This window comes from Rutidosis leptorrhynchoides, chromosome 3, assembly GCF_046630445.1.
Source record: "Rutidosis leptorrhynchoides isolate AG116_Rl617_1_P2 chromosome 3, CSIRO_AGI_Rlap_v1, whole genome shotgun sequence".
In the NCBI taxonomy this organism is placed as follows: Eukaryota; Viridiplantae; Streptophyta; class Magnoliopsida; order Asterales; family Asteraceae; genus Rutidosis; species Rutidosis leptorrhynchoides.
Window position 1 is genome coordinate 532,851,741 of NC_092335.1, and position 17,405 is coordinate 532,869,145.

General features: G+C 30.9%; 1 protein-coding gene across 1 annotated transcript; it reads left to right on the forward strand.

Annotated features, from left to right (window-relative positions):
• The first annotated feature begins 12,090 nt into the window (after nt 1–12,090).
• LOC139898391 (heme oxygenase 1, chloroplastic-like) lies at nt 12,091–14,305 on the forward strand. The gene is made up of 4 exons (XM_071881119.1): nt 12,091–12,711; nt 13,216–13,439; nt 13,792–13,899; nt 14,042–14,305. The coding sequence occupies exons 1-4, from the start codon at nt 12,267–12,269 to the stop codon at nt 14,132–14,134; spliced, it is 870 nt and encodes a 289-aa protein (XP_071737220.1). The 5' UTR covers nt 12,091–12,266; the 3' UTR covers nt 14,135–14,305.
• Nucleotides 14,306–17,405: the final 3,100 nt, after the last annotated feature.

The window sequence follows — 17,405 nt, forward strand, 5'->3', positions numbered from 1 at the left end:
TTATATCATATTATATATATGATATATATAATTTAATTAATGTTATAATAATAATATATTAGTTAATATATTAAAACATGGTAGTTTGTAATATTAGTTATATTTATGTTACATGTAATAATTATATTTTATATAAAGAATGTTTGTTGTAATAATAATAATAATACTAGTAGTAAAAATGATAATAATAATAATAATAATAATAATAATAATAATAATAATAATAATAATAATGTTAAAAATAATAATATTAATGTTAAAAATAATAATAATAATGATAATAAAAATAATAATGATAATGATAAAAATAATGATAATTCTAATAATAATAATAATAACAATGATAGTTTTAATGATAATAAAATAATAATTTTTGTAAAAATGATGATAATAATAATAATAATAATAATTATTAATAATAACAATACTAATAATGATAATTATACGTATGTTAATAATGATAATAATACTAATATTAATGATAATAATAATGTTAATTCTAATACTAAGGTTAGTAATAATAATAACAACAATTTTATTAATCATTTTAATACTAATGATAATAATATTCATAGTACTAATAATAATAATAATAATAATAATAATAATAATAATAATAATAATAATAATAATAATAATAATAATAATGATGATATTACTAATACTACAATAATGATAATAATATTAATTGTATTAATGATTAATGATACTAATAATTATTTTTTTAATATTAGTAATAATAATAATAATAATAATAATAATAATAATAATAATAATAATAATAATAATAATAATAATAATAATGATAATAAAAATAATAAATGTTCTACCTTTAAACGCTTTTCTAAAAAAGAAAATGCCAGAGACCGGGCTCGAACCTGAGACCCCTCGCTAACCCGAAAACGCACTAACCATTCCGTCATTTTTGTTTTTCTGATTTATTTCACGATTCAAATACATTTAATTCGTTATTTTCTGTTTCTAATTTCTCCTTCTTCTTTATATTATTTCATAATGATCATAACTACCATTGTACGTTTATCATAATCAACTTTGTCATCATCATCACTAATCGTCATATTGCTATCCTTAAAGTCATCAACGTACACCATCACAAACAATATTATCTAGTTTCGTTGGTGAGTTAAACCAAGTACGCAACATGGGCTGCCCAAAAGAAGCCTAATAAAACTAGTTCACGATATAAGCCCAATTAAAACCATAAAGAGCCTGCTAGTAGTTCAAACCTACCACAGTTTAATCGACACCCTTATTTTAATCAACAAATAAAAAAATCTCGGTTTCTTTTTCTTTTCCCACCGATAAAGTCAAAAGCAACGAAATTTGCAGGTCTTTGTTGGGTTTTGTTCGTTTGTCAGAAGTGTAGTGACCCTAAATTTTCCATGATTATATATTAAATGAAAACTATATTTGCATGATTAAATATTTCCAACATGTTAAGCAAACAAACTTGTTAAGACTTGATTAATTGAAATGAGTTTATGTAGACAATTGACCACCCCGTTTGCCTGATGATTCACGAATGTCATAACTTGTGATAATTATATAATCGTTTTATTTTTTTATGATGTAAGTTTTTATTTTATATATATATAAGAAGAAATACAATTAAATCAAAGATGTACAACTAAAACACTATTTGCTACAGTAAAACACTATTTGCTACAGTAAATTTTCGCTTTGCTACAGTAAAATACTATTTACTACAGTAAAATACTAATCGCTACAATAAAAATACTATTCACTACAGTAAAAACTATTTGCTACAGTAAAATACTATTTGCTACATTAACACTATTTACTCGTATTCAATCTGTATTCGTACTCGTACAATACACAACTTCTAAATGTATATACTATTGGTATATACACTTCAATGATCAGCTCTTAGCAGCCTTAATGAGTCACCTAAACATGTGAGAACCATCATTTGGCAACTAGCATGAAATATCTAACAAAAATACAAACTAATGGAACCTTATATTCAAGGGTAGGATCACGTTTTTCTTCACCAACCATAACACTTTCATTTTTCAACTTTCATGCATCAAACTTATCTCTCTCAAGTTCTCTCTTGGTGTTCTAAGTGTTCTTCATCATCTGCAATAAAATCTAGCTCAATCTAGTTCATAAATCCTAACCTAGATCAACTTTCAAAACAACTACTCAAGTAAATTTCAAGTCTACTTTCAAGCTTGCAAGTCTACTTTCAAGCTTTCTAATCAATTCTAAGTAATCATCTAAGATCAAGAAACCTCTGTTATTTACAGTAGGTTATCATTCTAATTTAAGGTAATACTCATATTCCAACTTTGATTCAATTTCTATAACTATAACAATCTTAATTCGAGCATGAATCTTACTTGAATTTGTTTTCGTGTCATGATTCTACTTCAAGAACTTTCAAGCCATCCAAGATTCTTTGAAGCCAAATCATTTCTTGTCACTTCCAATAGGTTTACCTACTAAACTTGAGGTAGTAATGATGTTCATAACATCATTCGATTGATATATATAACTATTTTATTCGAAGATTTAAACTTGTAATAACTAGAACATAATTTAGTTAATTCTAAACTTGTTCGCAAACAAAGTTAATCCTTCTAACTTGACTTTTAAAATCAACTAAACACATGTTCTATATCTATATGATATGCTACCTTAATGATTTAAAACCTGAAAACACGAAGAACACCGTAAAACCGGACATACGCCGTCGTAGTAAAACCGGGGGCTGTTTTGGGTTAGATAATTAAAAACTATGATAAACTTTGATTTAAAAGTTGTCCTTCTAGGAAAATGATTTTCTTATGAACATGAAACTATATCCAAAAATCATGGTTAAACTCAAAGTAGAAGTATCTTTTTCAAAATGGTCATCAAGACGTCGTTCTTTCGACTGAAATGACTACCTCTTACAAAAATGACTTGTAACCTGTATTTCTGACTATAAACTTATACTTTTTCTGTTTAGTTTCATGAATTTCAGTTCATTATGAAACCATAGCAACTTGAATCACTCAAAACAAATTTAAAACGAAGAAGTTATGGGTAAAACAAAATTGGATATTTTTGCTTGTTGTAGCTACGTGAAATTTGTAACAAATCTATTCTAACCATAACTTAACTAACTTATATTGTATTATACATGTACTCTAACATATTATGTAACCTTGATAGACCATAACACGTATACAATGTTTTGACATATCATATTGACCCATCTATATATATTATTTAAACAACCATAGACACTCTATATGCAGTAATGCTTGAGTTAGTTATACAGGGTTGAGGTTGATTCCAAAATAATATATATACTTTGAGTTGTGATCGAGTCTGAGACATGTAGACACTTGGTCTTGGATTGATTCGAGATAATATATATTGATTTATTTCTGCACATCTAACTATGGACAACTAGTTGTAGATTACTAACGTTGGACCGCTAATTTAATAAACTTAAATCAGTAAAACGTAATAAAAAATGTTGTGAATATATTTCGATCATACTTTGATATATATTTATATATTTGTTATAGGTTCGTGAATCGATTCGTGGCCAAGTCTTAAATTCCGACGAAGTAAAAATCTGTGAAAGTGAGTTATAGTCCCACTTTTAAAATCTAATATTTTTGGGATGAGAATACATGCAGTTTTATAAATGTTTTACAAAATAGACACAAGTACGTGAAACTACATTTTATGGTTGAATGATCAAAATCGAATATGCCCCTTTTAGCTTGGTAGCCTAAGAATTAGGGAACTGACCCCTAATTGACGTGAATCCTAAATGTAGATCTACGGGAACTAACAACCCCCATTCTGGAATTTGGAATGCTTTAGTACTTCGAGTTTATCATGTTCGATGGGTGTCCCAGAATGATGGGGATATTCTATATGCATCTTGTTAATGTCGATTACCAGGTGTTCACCATATGAATGATTTTTATCTCTGTGCAGTTTGCGAAATGCCTGATATGAGATGGATGTTTATGAAAAGTGAAATCTTGTGGTCTTTTATTACAAATTGATATACATATAGGCTAAACCTATAACTCACCAACATTTTTGTTGACGTTTTAAGCATGTTTATTCTCAGGTGATTATTAAGAGCTTCCGCTGTTGCATGCTAAATTAAGGACAAGATTTGGAGTCAGCATGCTTGTATGATAATGTTTAAAGAAAAACTGCATTTAAAAAATAAATTGTTGTAATATATTATTGTAACCCATTATGTAATGGTCGTATGTAAACGTTGTACTTTAGATTACCATTATTTTGTAATCTACGCTATGTCTTTTAAACCTTTATCGATAAAGTAAAGGTTATGGTTGTTTATAAATCGAATGCAGTCTTTGAAAAACGTCTCATATAAAGGTCAAAACCTCGTAACGAAACCAATTAATATGAAACGTTTATAATCGATATGAACGGGACATTTCAAGAAGTGGTGCTGGTGTTTCATTAATCCGAAACAGGAAACAAGTAAAGTTCGAATTTTTAAAGTGTTCTAACACAATAACAGCCGTAGTAGTTTAAAGTGGGTTCGTTGCAGGTGTTTACAGTGAACGCAGTAGGAACATAATAGGAATTGCAGCGGGCTGTAACAGTAGGGTTTCGATCAGACGTGTCTCAAACAGGAATATATGGGTTTGATAATGGTGACTTGTATTGAACCAGAAAACAGTAAGAGGTATTACAGCAGCCGCAGTTCATGAATGAGTTAACAAGGTGGTTGTTTTGGGTTATTTTGATGGGGAAAAACTGTTGCAGCAAGTAAATGGGTGTTCGATAGTTGTCTTGATTTTTATCTGAGACATAACAGCAGTTGCAGCAAACCGAAGCTAAAGCTCACAATGGATTTCATGGTGGGTTTCGATTTAATGTTTGAAATTAAATAGAAAGAGATAGTGATTGTTAAGGTGGAGGATGGGGGTTTTCCGGTGGCTGGAACAGAAACAGTGAACGAAAGAAAAGGAAACAAGTGTTGTAGCAGTGAATTGTGATTTCAGGTGGGTTTAGTGAGCGTGAAATAGAAGAAAGGTTCTTAGCAGCTTCAATTTCTGTAGTACGTGGCGGTTTTTCAGCTGCAATAGCAGCCTGTTTTGATAGATGAATATCAGCAGGTTCATGGGTTTTATTTGTGTGGTTTGTGCTTGATCAAAACAGAAAATGATGGTGGTTTGTTGGTGATCTTCGACTGCCGCAAGGGACATGCAGCAAATGGGTCTGTTATGTGTTTTGTCGAGCTGCAGTAGTCAAGAGACAAGCAAGCTAGTTTAGTAACTGGGTCTATTATGGTGTTGGGGTAAAAGGTGTCGGTTAAGGGGGTGATTCTTAGCTACAAAAATTACAACTGTTGTAGTAACCTCTCGTTCTGAACATGAACAAAAACATGAGTGTGTGTGTGAGTGATGGAGTTGATGTTGAAAAGAACCCATAACCGAAACAGTAGCCCTTCGATACAATAGTTTCAAGGTGTGTGATGGTGATTTTGGGTGATAAAACTGAAGGAAGCCGATGGTGTCTTCGGTTACAAGGATTAAGAGAGGGAGCAAGAAGATAAGTGAGATAAAATGAATTTATGATGCATCCCTTACATAACATATGTCCATATATAAAGTTGTAGCAGGAACACACTAACCAATTAAATATTATATAATAAATTTTCTAATTAAATCGTGTAATGTAATTGATATTCTCAAAACAAACACAGTATAACAAACCATCAATCATAATTCAATTTGAAATAGTAAATTCAATTATAATTCAATCATACATAGTAATATTAAATATAATAATAATTATAATATAATAAAAGAAATTAAACGTGCATTTAGTTAGCCGTCGTCTACTATTTCATTCACGAATTGCGATATCGTGCCCGATGTAAAACAGTGGCGGATAAAAGTCTTCAATAAAATCCCAAAATTTTAAATTAACTATATTTATTTATTTCAGTCATTATGGTGTAAAATTTGATTATTAACTACTAAATAAAAATTACATCACTGTCCGCGCCCGATTCCAGGTAAAATATGAAAAGTGTTCAAATTTAACAATTAGCTCCTAAATATATTTTTAATAGGCCAACGATTCATATAACTCATTTTCGGGTCACCGTTTATTTTAAAATTATATAAGTTTGAATTTAGACTTGTCTAATATTAATCGGAACATAAAACGAGTATTACAATTATTTAATATTTATTTTTAATATACTTTTATGTATATATAGATATGTTTTTAAATAATAATTATTATAATATCATATTTCATAACAACAACATTCAATATTTCAAATTATACTTTCAATTATTATTTATATATATACACATATATTTATTTATAAATAGTTGTTCGTGAATCGTCGGGAATGGTCGAAAGTCAAATAAATATATGAAACAGTTCAAAATTTTCGAGACTCAACATTATAGACTTTGCTTATAGTGTCGGAAACATATAAAGATCAAGTTTAAATTTGGTCGAAAATTTCCGGGTCGTCACAAGAAACATCTTGATATTCGGGAAGACGAAACCCGATATAGGGATGAAAGAATTTGAGTACCAAAGTTTGGAGATGGTACTTAGTGAAGCACATAAAACCAGATATTCAATACATCCCGGAGCGGGAAAGATGTACAAAGATCTCAAGAAACATTTTTGGTGGCCCGGTATGAAAGCCGATATTGCTAAATAAGTAGGAGAATGTTTGACGTGTTCTATGTTAAAAGCTGAACATCAGAAACCATCAGGTCTACTTCAACAACCTGAAATCCCGGAGTGGAAATGGAAAAATATTACCATGGATTTCATTACTAAATTGCCAAGGACTGTAAGTGGTTATGATACTATTTGGGTAATAGTCGATCGTCTCACCAAATCAGCACACTTTCTACCAATGCGAGAAGATGATTAAATAGAAAAGTTAGCACGACTATACTTGAAGGAAGTCGTCTCCAGACACGGAATACCAATCTCTATTATCTCTGATAGGGACGGTAGATTTGTTTCAAGGTTTTGGCAAACGTTACAACAAGCATTGGGAGCTTGTCTAGATATGAGTACTGCCTATCATCCATAAACCGATGGGCAGAGTGAAAGGACGATACAGACTCTTAAAGACATGCTACAAGCATGTGTTATTGATTTTGAAAACAGTTGGGATCGACATCTACCGTTAGCATAATTTTTCTACAACAACAGTTACCACTCGAGTATTGAGATGACACCGTTTGAGGCACTTTATGGCAGAAAGTACAGGTCTCCGATTTGTTGGAACGAGGTGGGGGATAGACAAATTACGGGTCCGGAGATAATCCAAGAAACGACCGAGAAAATTATTCAAATTCAACAACGGTTGAAAACCGCCCAGAGTCGACAAAAGAGCTACGCAGACAGTAAAAGAAAAGATATAGAATTTGAAATTGGAGAGATGGTCATGCTTAAGGTTTCACCTTGGAAAGGCGTTGTTCGATTTGGTAAACGGGGGAAACTGAATCCAAGGTACATTGGACCATTTAAAATTATAGATCGTGTCGGACCAGTAGCTTACCAACTTGAATTACCTCAACAACAAACCGGCGTACATGATTCTTTTCATGTATTGAATCTGAAGAAATGTTTAGCCAAATAAGATCTCACTATTCCTTTAGACGAAATCCAAATCAATGAAAAACTTCAATTCATTGAAGAACCCGTCAAAATAAAGGATCGTGAGGTTAAAAGACTTAAGCAAAATAAAATACCAATCGTTAGGGTTCGATGGAATGCTCGTAGAGGACCCGAGTTCACCTGGGAATGTGAAGATCAGATGAAGAAGAAATACCCACACTTATTTCCAGATGATACGTCAACACCTCCAACTGCTTACAATTTCGGGACGAAATTTATTTAACGGGTAGGTACTGTAGTGACCCAAACTTTTTCATGATTATATATTATATGAGATTAATATTTACATGAATAAATTTTTCCAACATGTTAAGCAATTAAACTTGTTAAGACTTGATTAATTGAAACAATTTTTGTGTTAACGTTTGACCACCCAGTTTGTCCGATGATTCACGAACGTTATAACTTGTATATGACATGATATTATATATATGAACATATATATATGTTTAATATGATGAAATGATAATTAAAGTATCTCATTATGTATATTAACAATGAACCTTATACATAAAACAAGACTACTAACTTAAGAAATTCAAAACGATATCTATACGTAACGATTATCGTTGTAATAGCGTCTTAATATTTATATATCATATTAAGATATATTAGTACATCAAGTTATCATGATAATGTAACAATTTAACATCTCATAAAATATAATAACAATGGGATCAATTACATTTAACGAAATCGTTAACTTAAAGGTTTCGAAATAACACTTACATGTAACAACTAACGATGACTTAACGACTCAGTTAAAATGTATATACATGTAGTGTATTAAGATGTATTAATATACTTTTGGAAGACTTCAAGACACATATCAAAGTACTTCTACTTACCAAAAATGCTTACAATTGCATTCTCATTCATTTTCATCAACAATTCTACTCGTATGCACCCGTATTCGTACTCGTACAATACACAACTCCTAGATGTATATACTATTGGTATATACACTTCAATTATCAACTCTTAGTAGCCTTAATGAGTCACCTAAACATGTGGGAACCATCATTTGGCAACTAGCATGAAATATCTAACAAAAATATAAACTAATGGAGCCTATATGGAGACCTTAAGATCACGTCCACCATCACTCATCATAAACACATCTCAATTCCAATTTTTATGCATCAAAATACTCTCTCTCAAGTTCTCTCTCTTGGTGTCCTAAGTGTTCTTCATCATTTTCTTCATAATCTAGCTCAATCTAGTTAACCTAGATCAACTTACAAAACATCTACTCAAGAACACATCAAGAACACTTTCAAGTTTGCAAGTCCACTTCCAAGCTTTCTAATCCATTCCAAGCAATCATCTAGGATCAAGAAACCTTTGTTATTTACAGTAGGTTATCTCTCTAATTTAAGGTAATACTCATATTCAAACTTTGATTCAATTTCTATAACTATAACAATCTTAATTCGAGTAGAAATCTTACTTGAATTTGTTTTCGTGTCATGATTCTACTTCAAGAACTTTCATGCCACCCAAGATCCTTTGAAGCTAGATCATTTCTTGTCACTTCCAGTAGGTTTACCTACTATACTTGAGGTAGTAATGATGTTCATAACATCATTCAATTCATATATATAACTATCTTATTCGAAGATTTAAACTTATAATCACTAGAATATAGTTTAGTTAATTCTAAACTTGTTCGCAAACAAAGTTAATCCTTCTAACTTAACTTTTAAAATCAACTAAACACATGTTCTATATCTATATTATATTCTAACTTAATGATTTAAAACTTGAAAACACGAAGAACACCGTAAAAACGGACATACGCCGTCGTAGTGAAACCGGAGGCTGTTTTGGGTTGGATAATTAAAAACTATGATAACCTTTGATTTAAAAGTTGTTCTTATGGGAAAATGATATTTCATATGAACATGAAACTATATCCAAAAATCATGGTTAAACTCAAAGTCGAAGTATGTTTTTCAAAATGGCCATCAAGATGTCGTTCTTTCGACGGAAATGACTACCTCTTACAAAAACGACTTATAACCTGTATTTCCGACTATGAACTTATACTTTTTCTGTTTAGTTTCATAAATTTCAGTTCATTATAAAACCATAGCAACTTGATTCACTCAAAACGGATTTAAAACGAAGAAGTTATGGGTAAAACAAAATTGGATATTTTAGCTTGTTTTAGCTACGTGAAACTTTGTAACAAATCTATACTAACCATAACTTAACTAACTTATATTGTATTATACATGTATTCTAACATATATTATGTAATCTTGATAGACCATAGACACGTATACAATGTTTTGACATATCATATCGACGTCATCTATATATATTATTTGGAATAACCATAGACATTCTATATGCGGTAATGCCCGAGTTAGCTAAACAGGGTTGAAGCTGATTCCAAAATAATATATATATTTTAAGTTGTGATCGAGTCTGAGACTTGTATACACTGGGTCGTGGATTGATTCAAGATAATATATATTGATTTATTTATGTACTACTAACTGTGGACAACTAATTGTGGACTACTAACGTTGAACTATTAACTTAACAAACTTAAATCATTAAAACGTAATAAAAAATGTTGTGAATATATTTCGATCATACTTTGATATATATGTATATGTATATATTTATTTTAGGTTCGTGAATCGACCTGTGTCCAAGTCTTATTTCCGACGATTTGAAAATATGTGAAAGTGAGTTATAGTCCCACTTTTGAAATCTAATATTTTTGGGATGAGAATACATGCAGTTTTATAAATGTTTTACAAAATAGACACAAGTACGCGAAACTACATTCTATGGTTGGGTTATCGAAATCGAATATCGCCCTTCAAGTCTGGTAACCTAAGAATTAGGGAAATGGCCCCTAATTGACGCGAATCCTAAAGATAGATCTATTGGGCCTAACAACCCCCATTCATGTCCATGGATGGCTTTAGTACTTTGAAATTATTATTATACAGACGACGATGTCTGTGGGGATATTCTATGCATTATGGTTAATGTCGGTTACTATGTGTTCAATCCATATGAATGATTTTTATGCAGATGGCTATATGCATGCATGATGTTTATGAGAAATGGAAATATGAAATCTTGTGGTCTATTATTATGATTTGATAAATATATAGGCTAAACCTATAACTCACCAACATTTTTGTTGGCGTTTAAAGTATGTTTATTCTCAGGTGATTATTAAGAGCTTCCGCTGTTGCATGCTAATTTAAGGACAAGAATTGGAGTCAGCATGCTTGTAATATATTGTTTAAAAACTGCATTCGGAGATTTAAATCGATGTGTAATATTATTGTAAACTATTATGTAATGGTCGTGTGTAAAACGTTATCTTTTAGATTATCATTACTTGATAATCTACGTTATGATTTTAAACCTTTATCGATAAAATAAAGGTTATGGTTTGTTTTAAAACAGAATGCAGTCTTTGATAAACGTCTCATATAGAGGTCAAAACCTCGCAACGAAATCAAATAATATGAAACGTTTATAATCGATATGAACGAGACATTTCAGTTCATACCATGTAAAGGGTATACTGCATAGGAATTTAATAAACATTCTACTGTGAATTTGATGAGTTTATATAGAAAATACATGATTTCAATGTCACTGTTGATCTATGCCTTTTTCCACTAATAAATAATATTTCCTCCGTCCCAAAAATACTGTCCATCTTATTATTTTTGTTTGCCCCAAAATTATTGTCCTTACTCTAAATAACCATTAAAAGTTATTAAAGTTCCAATTATATCTCTTTTATTCTTAGTAATTCAACATTAATTATAGCAATTAATTAATTAGTTACTCTTTACAACAACATTAAATGGAGGGCATATTAAACAATTCATTAATATATTTTAAATTCAATAAAAAGTCAAACCAGACTTTTTTTTTTTGGGATGGAGAGAATAATAAAAAGTTAAAACTAGGGTTGATATTCTTTTTTTATTTATTAAAATAACGATAACATAAAAATAAAGTATTTTATCATTAATAAATGAAAAAGACGAACAATGATACAATCTAAACAAAAGCGCTGCAAGGCTCGAAAGTAGTAAACGATCTCTATCACTAACCAAAGAGCAAAAGACAATTAAGCTCGAACATTGAGCAACCAGATCACAAAAACGATCCCGGAACATAATCAAACACAAGATCCAAAACTATAAGTCAAATCTAACAAAGAATTGCAAATAAAACAAAACATTAAACCGATCACAAACTATCACAAATGTTTCAGGATCACAAACTATCCTACAACCACTTTAGGCTGGTGTTAATATTCTTTGAAGATACTATATGCTCCCAATAAATAAATTAAAGATTTTATCCATATATAAATGACCGAAAATTGTGCCCATACAGAGTCCATACATATTCGTTCATCTTTCGAAGCACACTACTCTTTTGCTTTCTCGGACACGCCATTAAATTATATAATCCCAAATTGTATACATTCATATCTTTCTCTTCAAGACTGATTTTAATTTTGATTCTAATATCAATTTAACACTCCGTAGAATTGTAACTTTCATAAAATTTGTATGCAACCCCTGATGGAAATGGCATCAGTACCTTCAATTTCTCAATCACAGCTCTTTTTAAAGAAAACCCAATTCATATCTACTCCTAAAACATCAATATTCAAAGTACCCATTTCAAATCCTACAGAAAGTTTGAATCTTTCTGTGTTGAAATCCAAGAAACTGGCGATGGTGGTGGTGGCGGCGGCAGGAACGACGGCAGCGGCGGAGGAAAAATCAAAGAAAAGGTATCCCGGTGAAGGAAAAGGGTTTGTTGAAGAGATGAGATTTGTAGCAATGAAATTGCATACAAAAGATCAAGCAAAAGAAGGTGAAAAAGAAGCACAAGATAAACCATTGCCTAAATGGGAACCAACTGTTGAAGGTTATTTGAAGTTTTTGGTTGATAGTAAATTGATTTATGATACTCTTGAAAAGATTGTTGATAAGGCTGATTTCCCAGAATGTAAGTTTTATTTTTTATTTATTTCTGTGTTGCACAATTGACCTATATGAGTTTTTATGAGTTTTTGTTAAAATTCTTACATAGGCTAATAATGGTTCTACCTTTAGGAATGGTTTTGGCTATTTTGGTAATTTTTTTAGCATCTGACATTGATATGAATTTAGGTTAGTCTGTTTTCATGATAAGATGACTTTATTCATATGCTGCTAGCAATGTTCTGCTTTCTACCATGAAGTGTTAATATAATGTCAAAGAAAACACTTCTATGATCATAATAACTTGCAGTTTACTTGGCTTAAATTCATGAGGTGGTAGCTATACTAGTATTGATTGGTTAAAACGTTCGGTAATCTTCAAAGCATTATGTTCGGTAGATTAAATCATCTAAATCATATGGAGTACCATCCCCAACCTGTCCTACCCGCCCATTTTGCCACCTGGGACTTTTTTGGTGATGTCACTCGTCTAATTCTTTTCTTTCATTGGGTGATATTTTCGTTGCAGATGCCGAGTTTAGGAATACTGGATTGGAAAGGGCCGAACGTCTGGCGAAAGATTTAGCATGGTTTAAAGAACAAGGCCATTCTATACCTGAACCTTCTTCACCCGGGCTCAATTACGCATCGTACCTTGAAGAGCTATCGAAAAAAGATCCACAAGCGTTTATTTGTCACTTCTACAACACTTACTTTGCTCACTCTGCTGGTGGCCGAATGATAGGGAAAAAGGTTGAAATATTCTCCTCTCTCTTAAAAAGATTAATGCTTTTTAATCAGATTAAGAAAGTAATATGATGGTTGCAAAACTGATGTTATAAGTTAGATGTATCAATAGCTAGATTTGGGTTTATGTTGAATTTTACCAAACAATGATTTTCAGATGATTGACAGAGTAAAGTTCATTTTGAGTGGTTTAGTTTTTTAAAGTTTATTTGCCTTCTTGAAACAGGATGAAGCTAATGAATTTTTTTTCTCCAATTCAGTTGATAGAACACCCTATGAGTTAACCTGTTTACAATCAAATGGGTTGAAATTGCCACCTTATAACTATTTTGTATCTAAATAGTTCTGCCACTTGTAGGTTGCTGAGAAGGTAATCAATGGCAAGGAATTGGAGTTTTACAAATGGGATGGCGATCTTTCTCAACTTTTGCAGAACGTTAGGGACAAGTTAAATAAAGTTGCTGAGGTGACACACTTCTCATTTTGTGAACTTACCTTTTATTACTAATTTTAACTTTTCATGAAAATAAAGTTGATTAATACATACATAAAACGCATAAAAATTATCGGAGTATTAAACTTATATTACGTTTGTTATGATATCTCAGGATTGGACTAGAGATGAGAAGGATCATTGTCTTGAAGAAACTGAGAAATCTTTTAATTTCTCTGGAGAAGTCCTTCGTTTAATATTGACATGATGTGTTAAAACATAGTAGTAATCTTTACGGGCCAAGCATTAGAACTTATCGATATACAATCTTTCTTGTTTTCTTTGCCATGCTCTGTAGGATTTGGTACACTTATGTGCATATTGGTACTTTCATACCGTACGTTGAACAGGAAATTAAATGTACCAAGTTTCTTATTTTACATAATTCCTTCTATTGTCTAGTTAATTCATCTGTGATACGATAATGCTAGCCTCTACAACTAGTATGGTGTAAAAAAAAACCCAAGAGCAATTTGTTCTTTTAACTGACAAATTAAAGTGTGCTCCTAACGGTCATGAATTCTTTCAATTCTCAAAAACCTCACCCCTTCAACCAAAACAAAAGACAAACAAATCATCAAACAAAATTCACTCCTACATTCCCAAACTCAATTCCTATCAAACAACATGTACCTTTCTCCCAAAATCGCCAACACCCGGTTTTTCCAGAAAAATCTACTGTGTTCTTGGGTGGTTTGTCTAAATATACCAACCAAGATACCATCTACAACCTTTTCCATGGCTTTGGCACATTTATAGGGATTTCTTGGAAGCAAGATCGCTCATTCGCCTTCGTGAGATTTGAGAAGGTAGCTCAAGCAAACAAAGTTATCCTCACCATGAATGGTAAGGTAATTAACAACAGAGTTCTTTATGTTGGATATGCTAAAAAAGATTTGAATACCTCTTTTATCCCACCAGTTGATCCTTCTGGTGATCATTATGTTCCTGTCAATAATTATAACCAACAAACACACTTCAATAATGAGAAGATCAACCTTTCTTCTAACAAAGAAACTTTTAACAATTTAGCCTTAACCGCCCTAATCATCGATAAAATGCCTATCGATGCTTTTAAATTGTTCAAGTGGTTAAAAAGTAGGTTCATATCCATTGTTTCGATTTCGGCTTGGGGATCATACGGATACATAGTTCAATGTAGTGACTCTGCAAGCTTCGAAAGAATGAACATGGGACCTATTTTGAACGATTTAAATTTTATAGAAGTAATTCCAATGATCCAAAGGCAAAACAAATTTTCGAGAATCACAAAATGGAGGATTGAAGGGATCCCCTTTGATTGTGTTTCCCCAAACAGCACCGTCGATGTTGCTAAAACTTACGGAAGAGTTATTCATATTGATAGTATTTCACATAATCTTAAAAGAACCGATGTGTTACTTGCCTTGATTGAGGTCAACGATCCGGGTCCAATAAGGGGTTATCCTAAAGCAACTGTGGCAAACTCGTTTTGTAATCTTTGGGTTGATGAGGTTTGCAATGATGACCCAATTGTGATTATCAATGATGATACAATCGATGAATACAACGAGGGCCTTCATTTGTTTTTGCAATCTCTGGAAAACAACTCACCTGAAAATAGTGTTCCGGTGATAGTTAGTAAGCCGGAAGCAATGCCGGATAATTGTATGGAAGATGGTGAAATAGATTTAGACGTTACAGGTGAGGGTAGGAATTCAATTTTCAAAACCCCTATGAAACCTAGTAACTTTGATACAGTAGTAGAGCCAACCATTATCCATAATTCAATGGATAAAGTAATGGAAAAAGTCAAAAGAGCGGTTGAGTTTGAGAAAGAGAAAGCTGCAGAAGAGATTAGGAAATCTCTTTTTTTTCCAAAAATCTCACCTAAAGTACACGTTGCACAAAATGGGAACATGTCTGCCACTTCCTACCAACCCACTCCCAATCACCTTCCTTTTAACCTCAATGAAAAAATAGTACATGCTCAAGATGGGCAAAGGTCAAATCCTTCTAACCTTTCCATTCCCCAACTCCTGCCTTTTAACCTCAATAATAAAGAATTTCCTTCCCTTAGCCAACTGTGATGACCCGGGAATTTCCGACCAAATTTAAACTTAATCTTTAATTAATATCGACACGATAAGCAAAGTCTGTAATGTTGAAGTCTCAACAAACTTGGAACTGTGTTCATCTATACATTTGACCTTTGGACTATTTATATGGATTCAATGAACCTTTGACTATTCCCGATGATTCACGAACGATTATTTGTAAATAAATATGTACAGATGTACACATATATAAATGTAAATAAATATAATAATTGGAAATGATAGAATGTAATCGTTTGAATTAAGAATTATTATTATTATTATTATTATTATTATTATTATTATTATTATTATTATTATTATTATTATTATTATTATTATTATTATTATTATTATTGTTATTGTTATATATCATTTAATTAATAACATGTAATGTTAATATCTAATATAATAAATTTAATTATAGGTTAAACTATAATTATTATAGTAATATTATTATTACTTTCAATATTAACATCTATATTAGTGACAATAACATTATTATAAAAAAAATATGAATATAAATTGTTATATTATTATTACTAATATTATTGTAGTTAGTATTATTATCAGTATCATTAATGATATTGATGTCAAAGCTAAGGGGTATAAAATACTATTAAATTTTAGCAGGAAATACTATTTAATACGATACAATTTTACACAAGATATTTATTTATTTATAGAATGGATATACTTAAACCTTGCTACAACACTTATAGGCAGTGTACCTAATCGTACAGTAGTGTAGTTTTTAGTAAGTCCGGTTCGTTCCACAGGGAATCTTTTTAAACAAAGCTTAACGCTATATTAGTTTTTTAAACAAAGCTTAACGCTATATTAGTTTACTTTTATAAAAATACAAATATATATATATAAGTAATATTATTATTATAAAGGGGGGTTTTTACCGTTTAATGACCGGTTTGTCGATTTTAAAACTTTAGCCGCAGTTAAAACCAAATGTAAAATATTAAAAAAAAATACAAGACTTAAATTAAAGCATAAAGTAAATAACGATAATGAAATTGCGAATAATAAAAGTGCGATAAAATAAACTTGCGATAATTAAAAAGTACGATAATTAAAAGTGCAATTAAATACAATAACAATAAAAATGCGATAATTAGAAGTGCAATTAAATATAAAATAAAGGAAATTAAATATGAAATAAAAGAATTATGCTTATTTAAACTTCCGTAATCATGATGTTTGACGTGTTGATTTTAGTTTTATGCCCATGGGTTAATTGTCCTTTGTCCTGGATTATTTAATATGTCCGTCTGGTTTTTGTTCATAACAGTCCATCAGTCATAAATATAAAGTGCGAGTGTCCTCGTCAAATTATTCTTATACCCGAAGTTAAATATTCCAACTAATTGGGGACTTAAACTGTAACAAGAT

Excerpts from the sequence above, each read along its gene's own strand:
- LOC139898391 (XM_071881119.1), top strand. The coding sequence starts at position 12,267 with ATGCAACCCCTGATGGAAATGGCATCAGTACCTTCAATTTCTCAATCA. Across the intron at positions 13,440-13,791 it reads GCCGAATGATAGGGAAAAAG|GTTGCTGAGAAGGTAATCAA; the intron begins GTTGAAATATTC and ends TGCCACTTGTAG. Across the intron at positions 13,900-14,041 it reads AGTTAAATAAAGTTGCTGAG|GATTGGACTAGAGATGAGAA; the intron begins GTGACACACTTC and ends ATGATATCTCAG.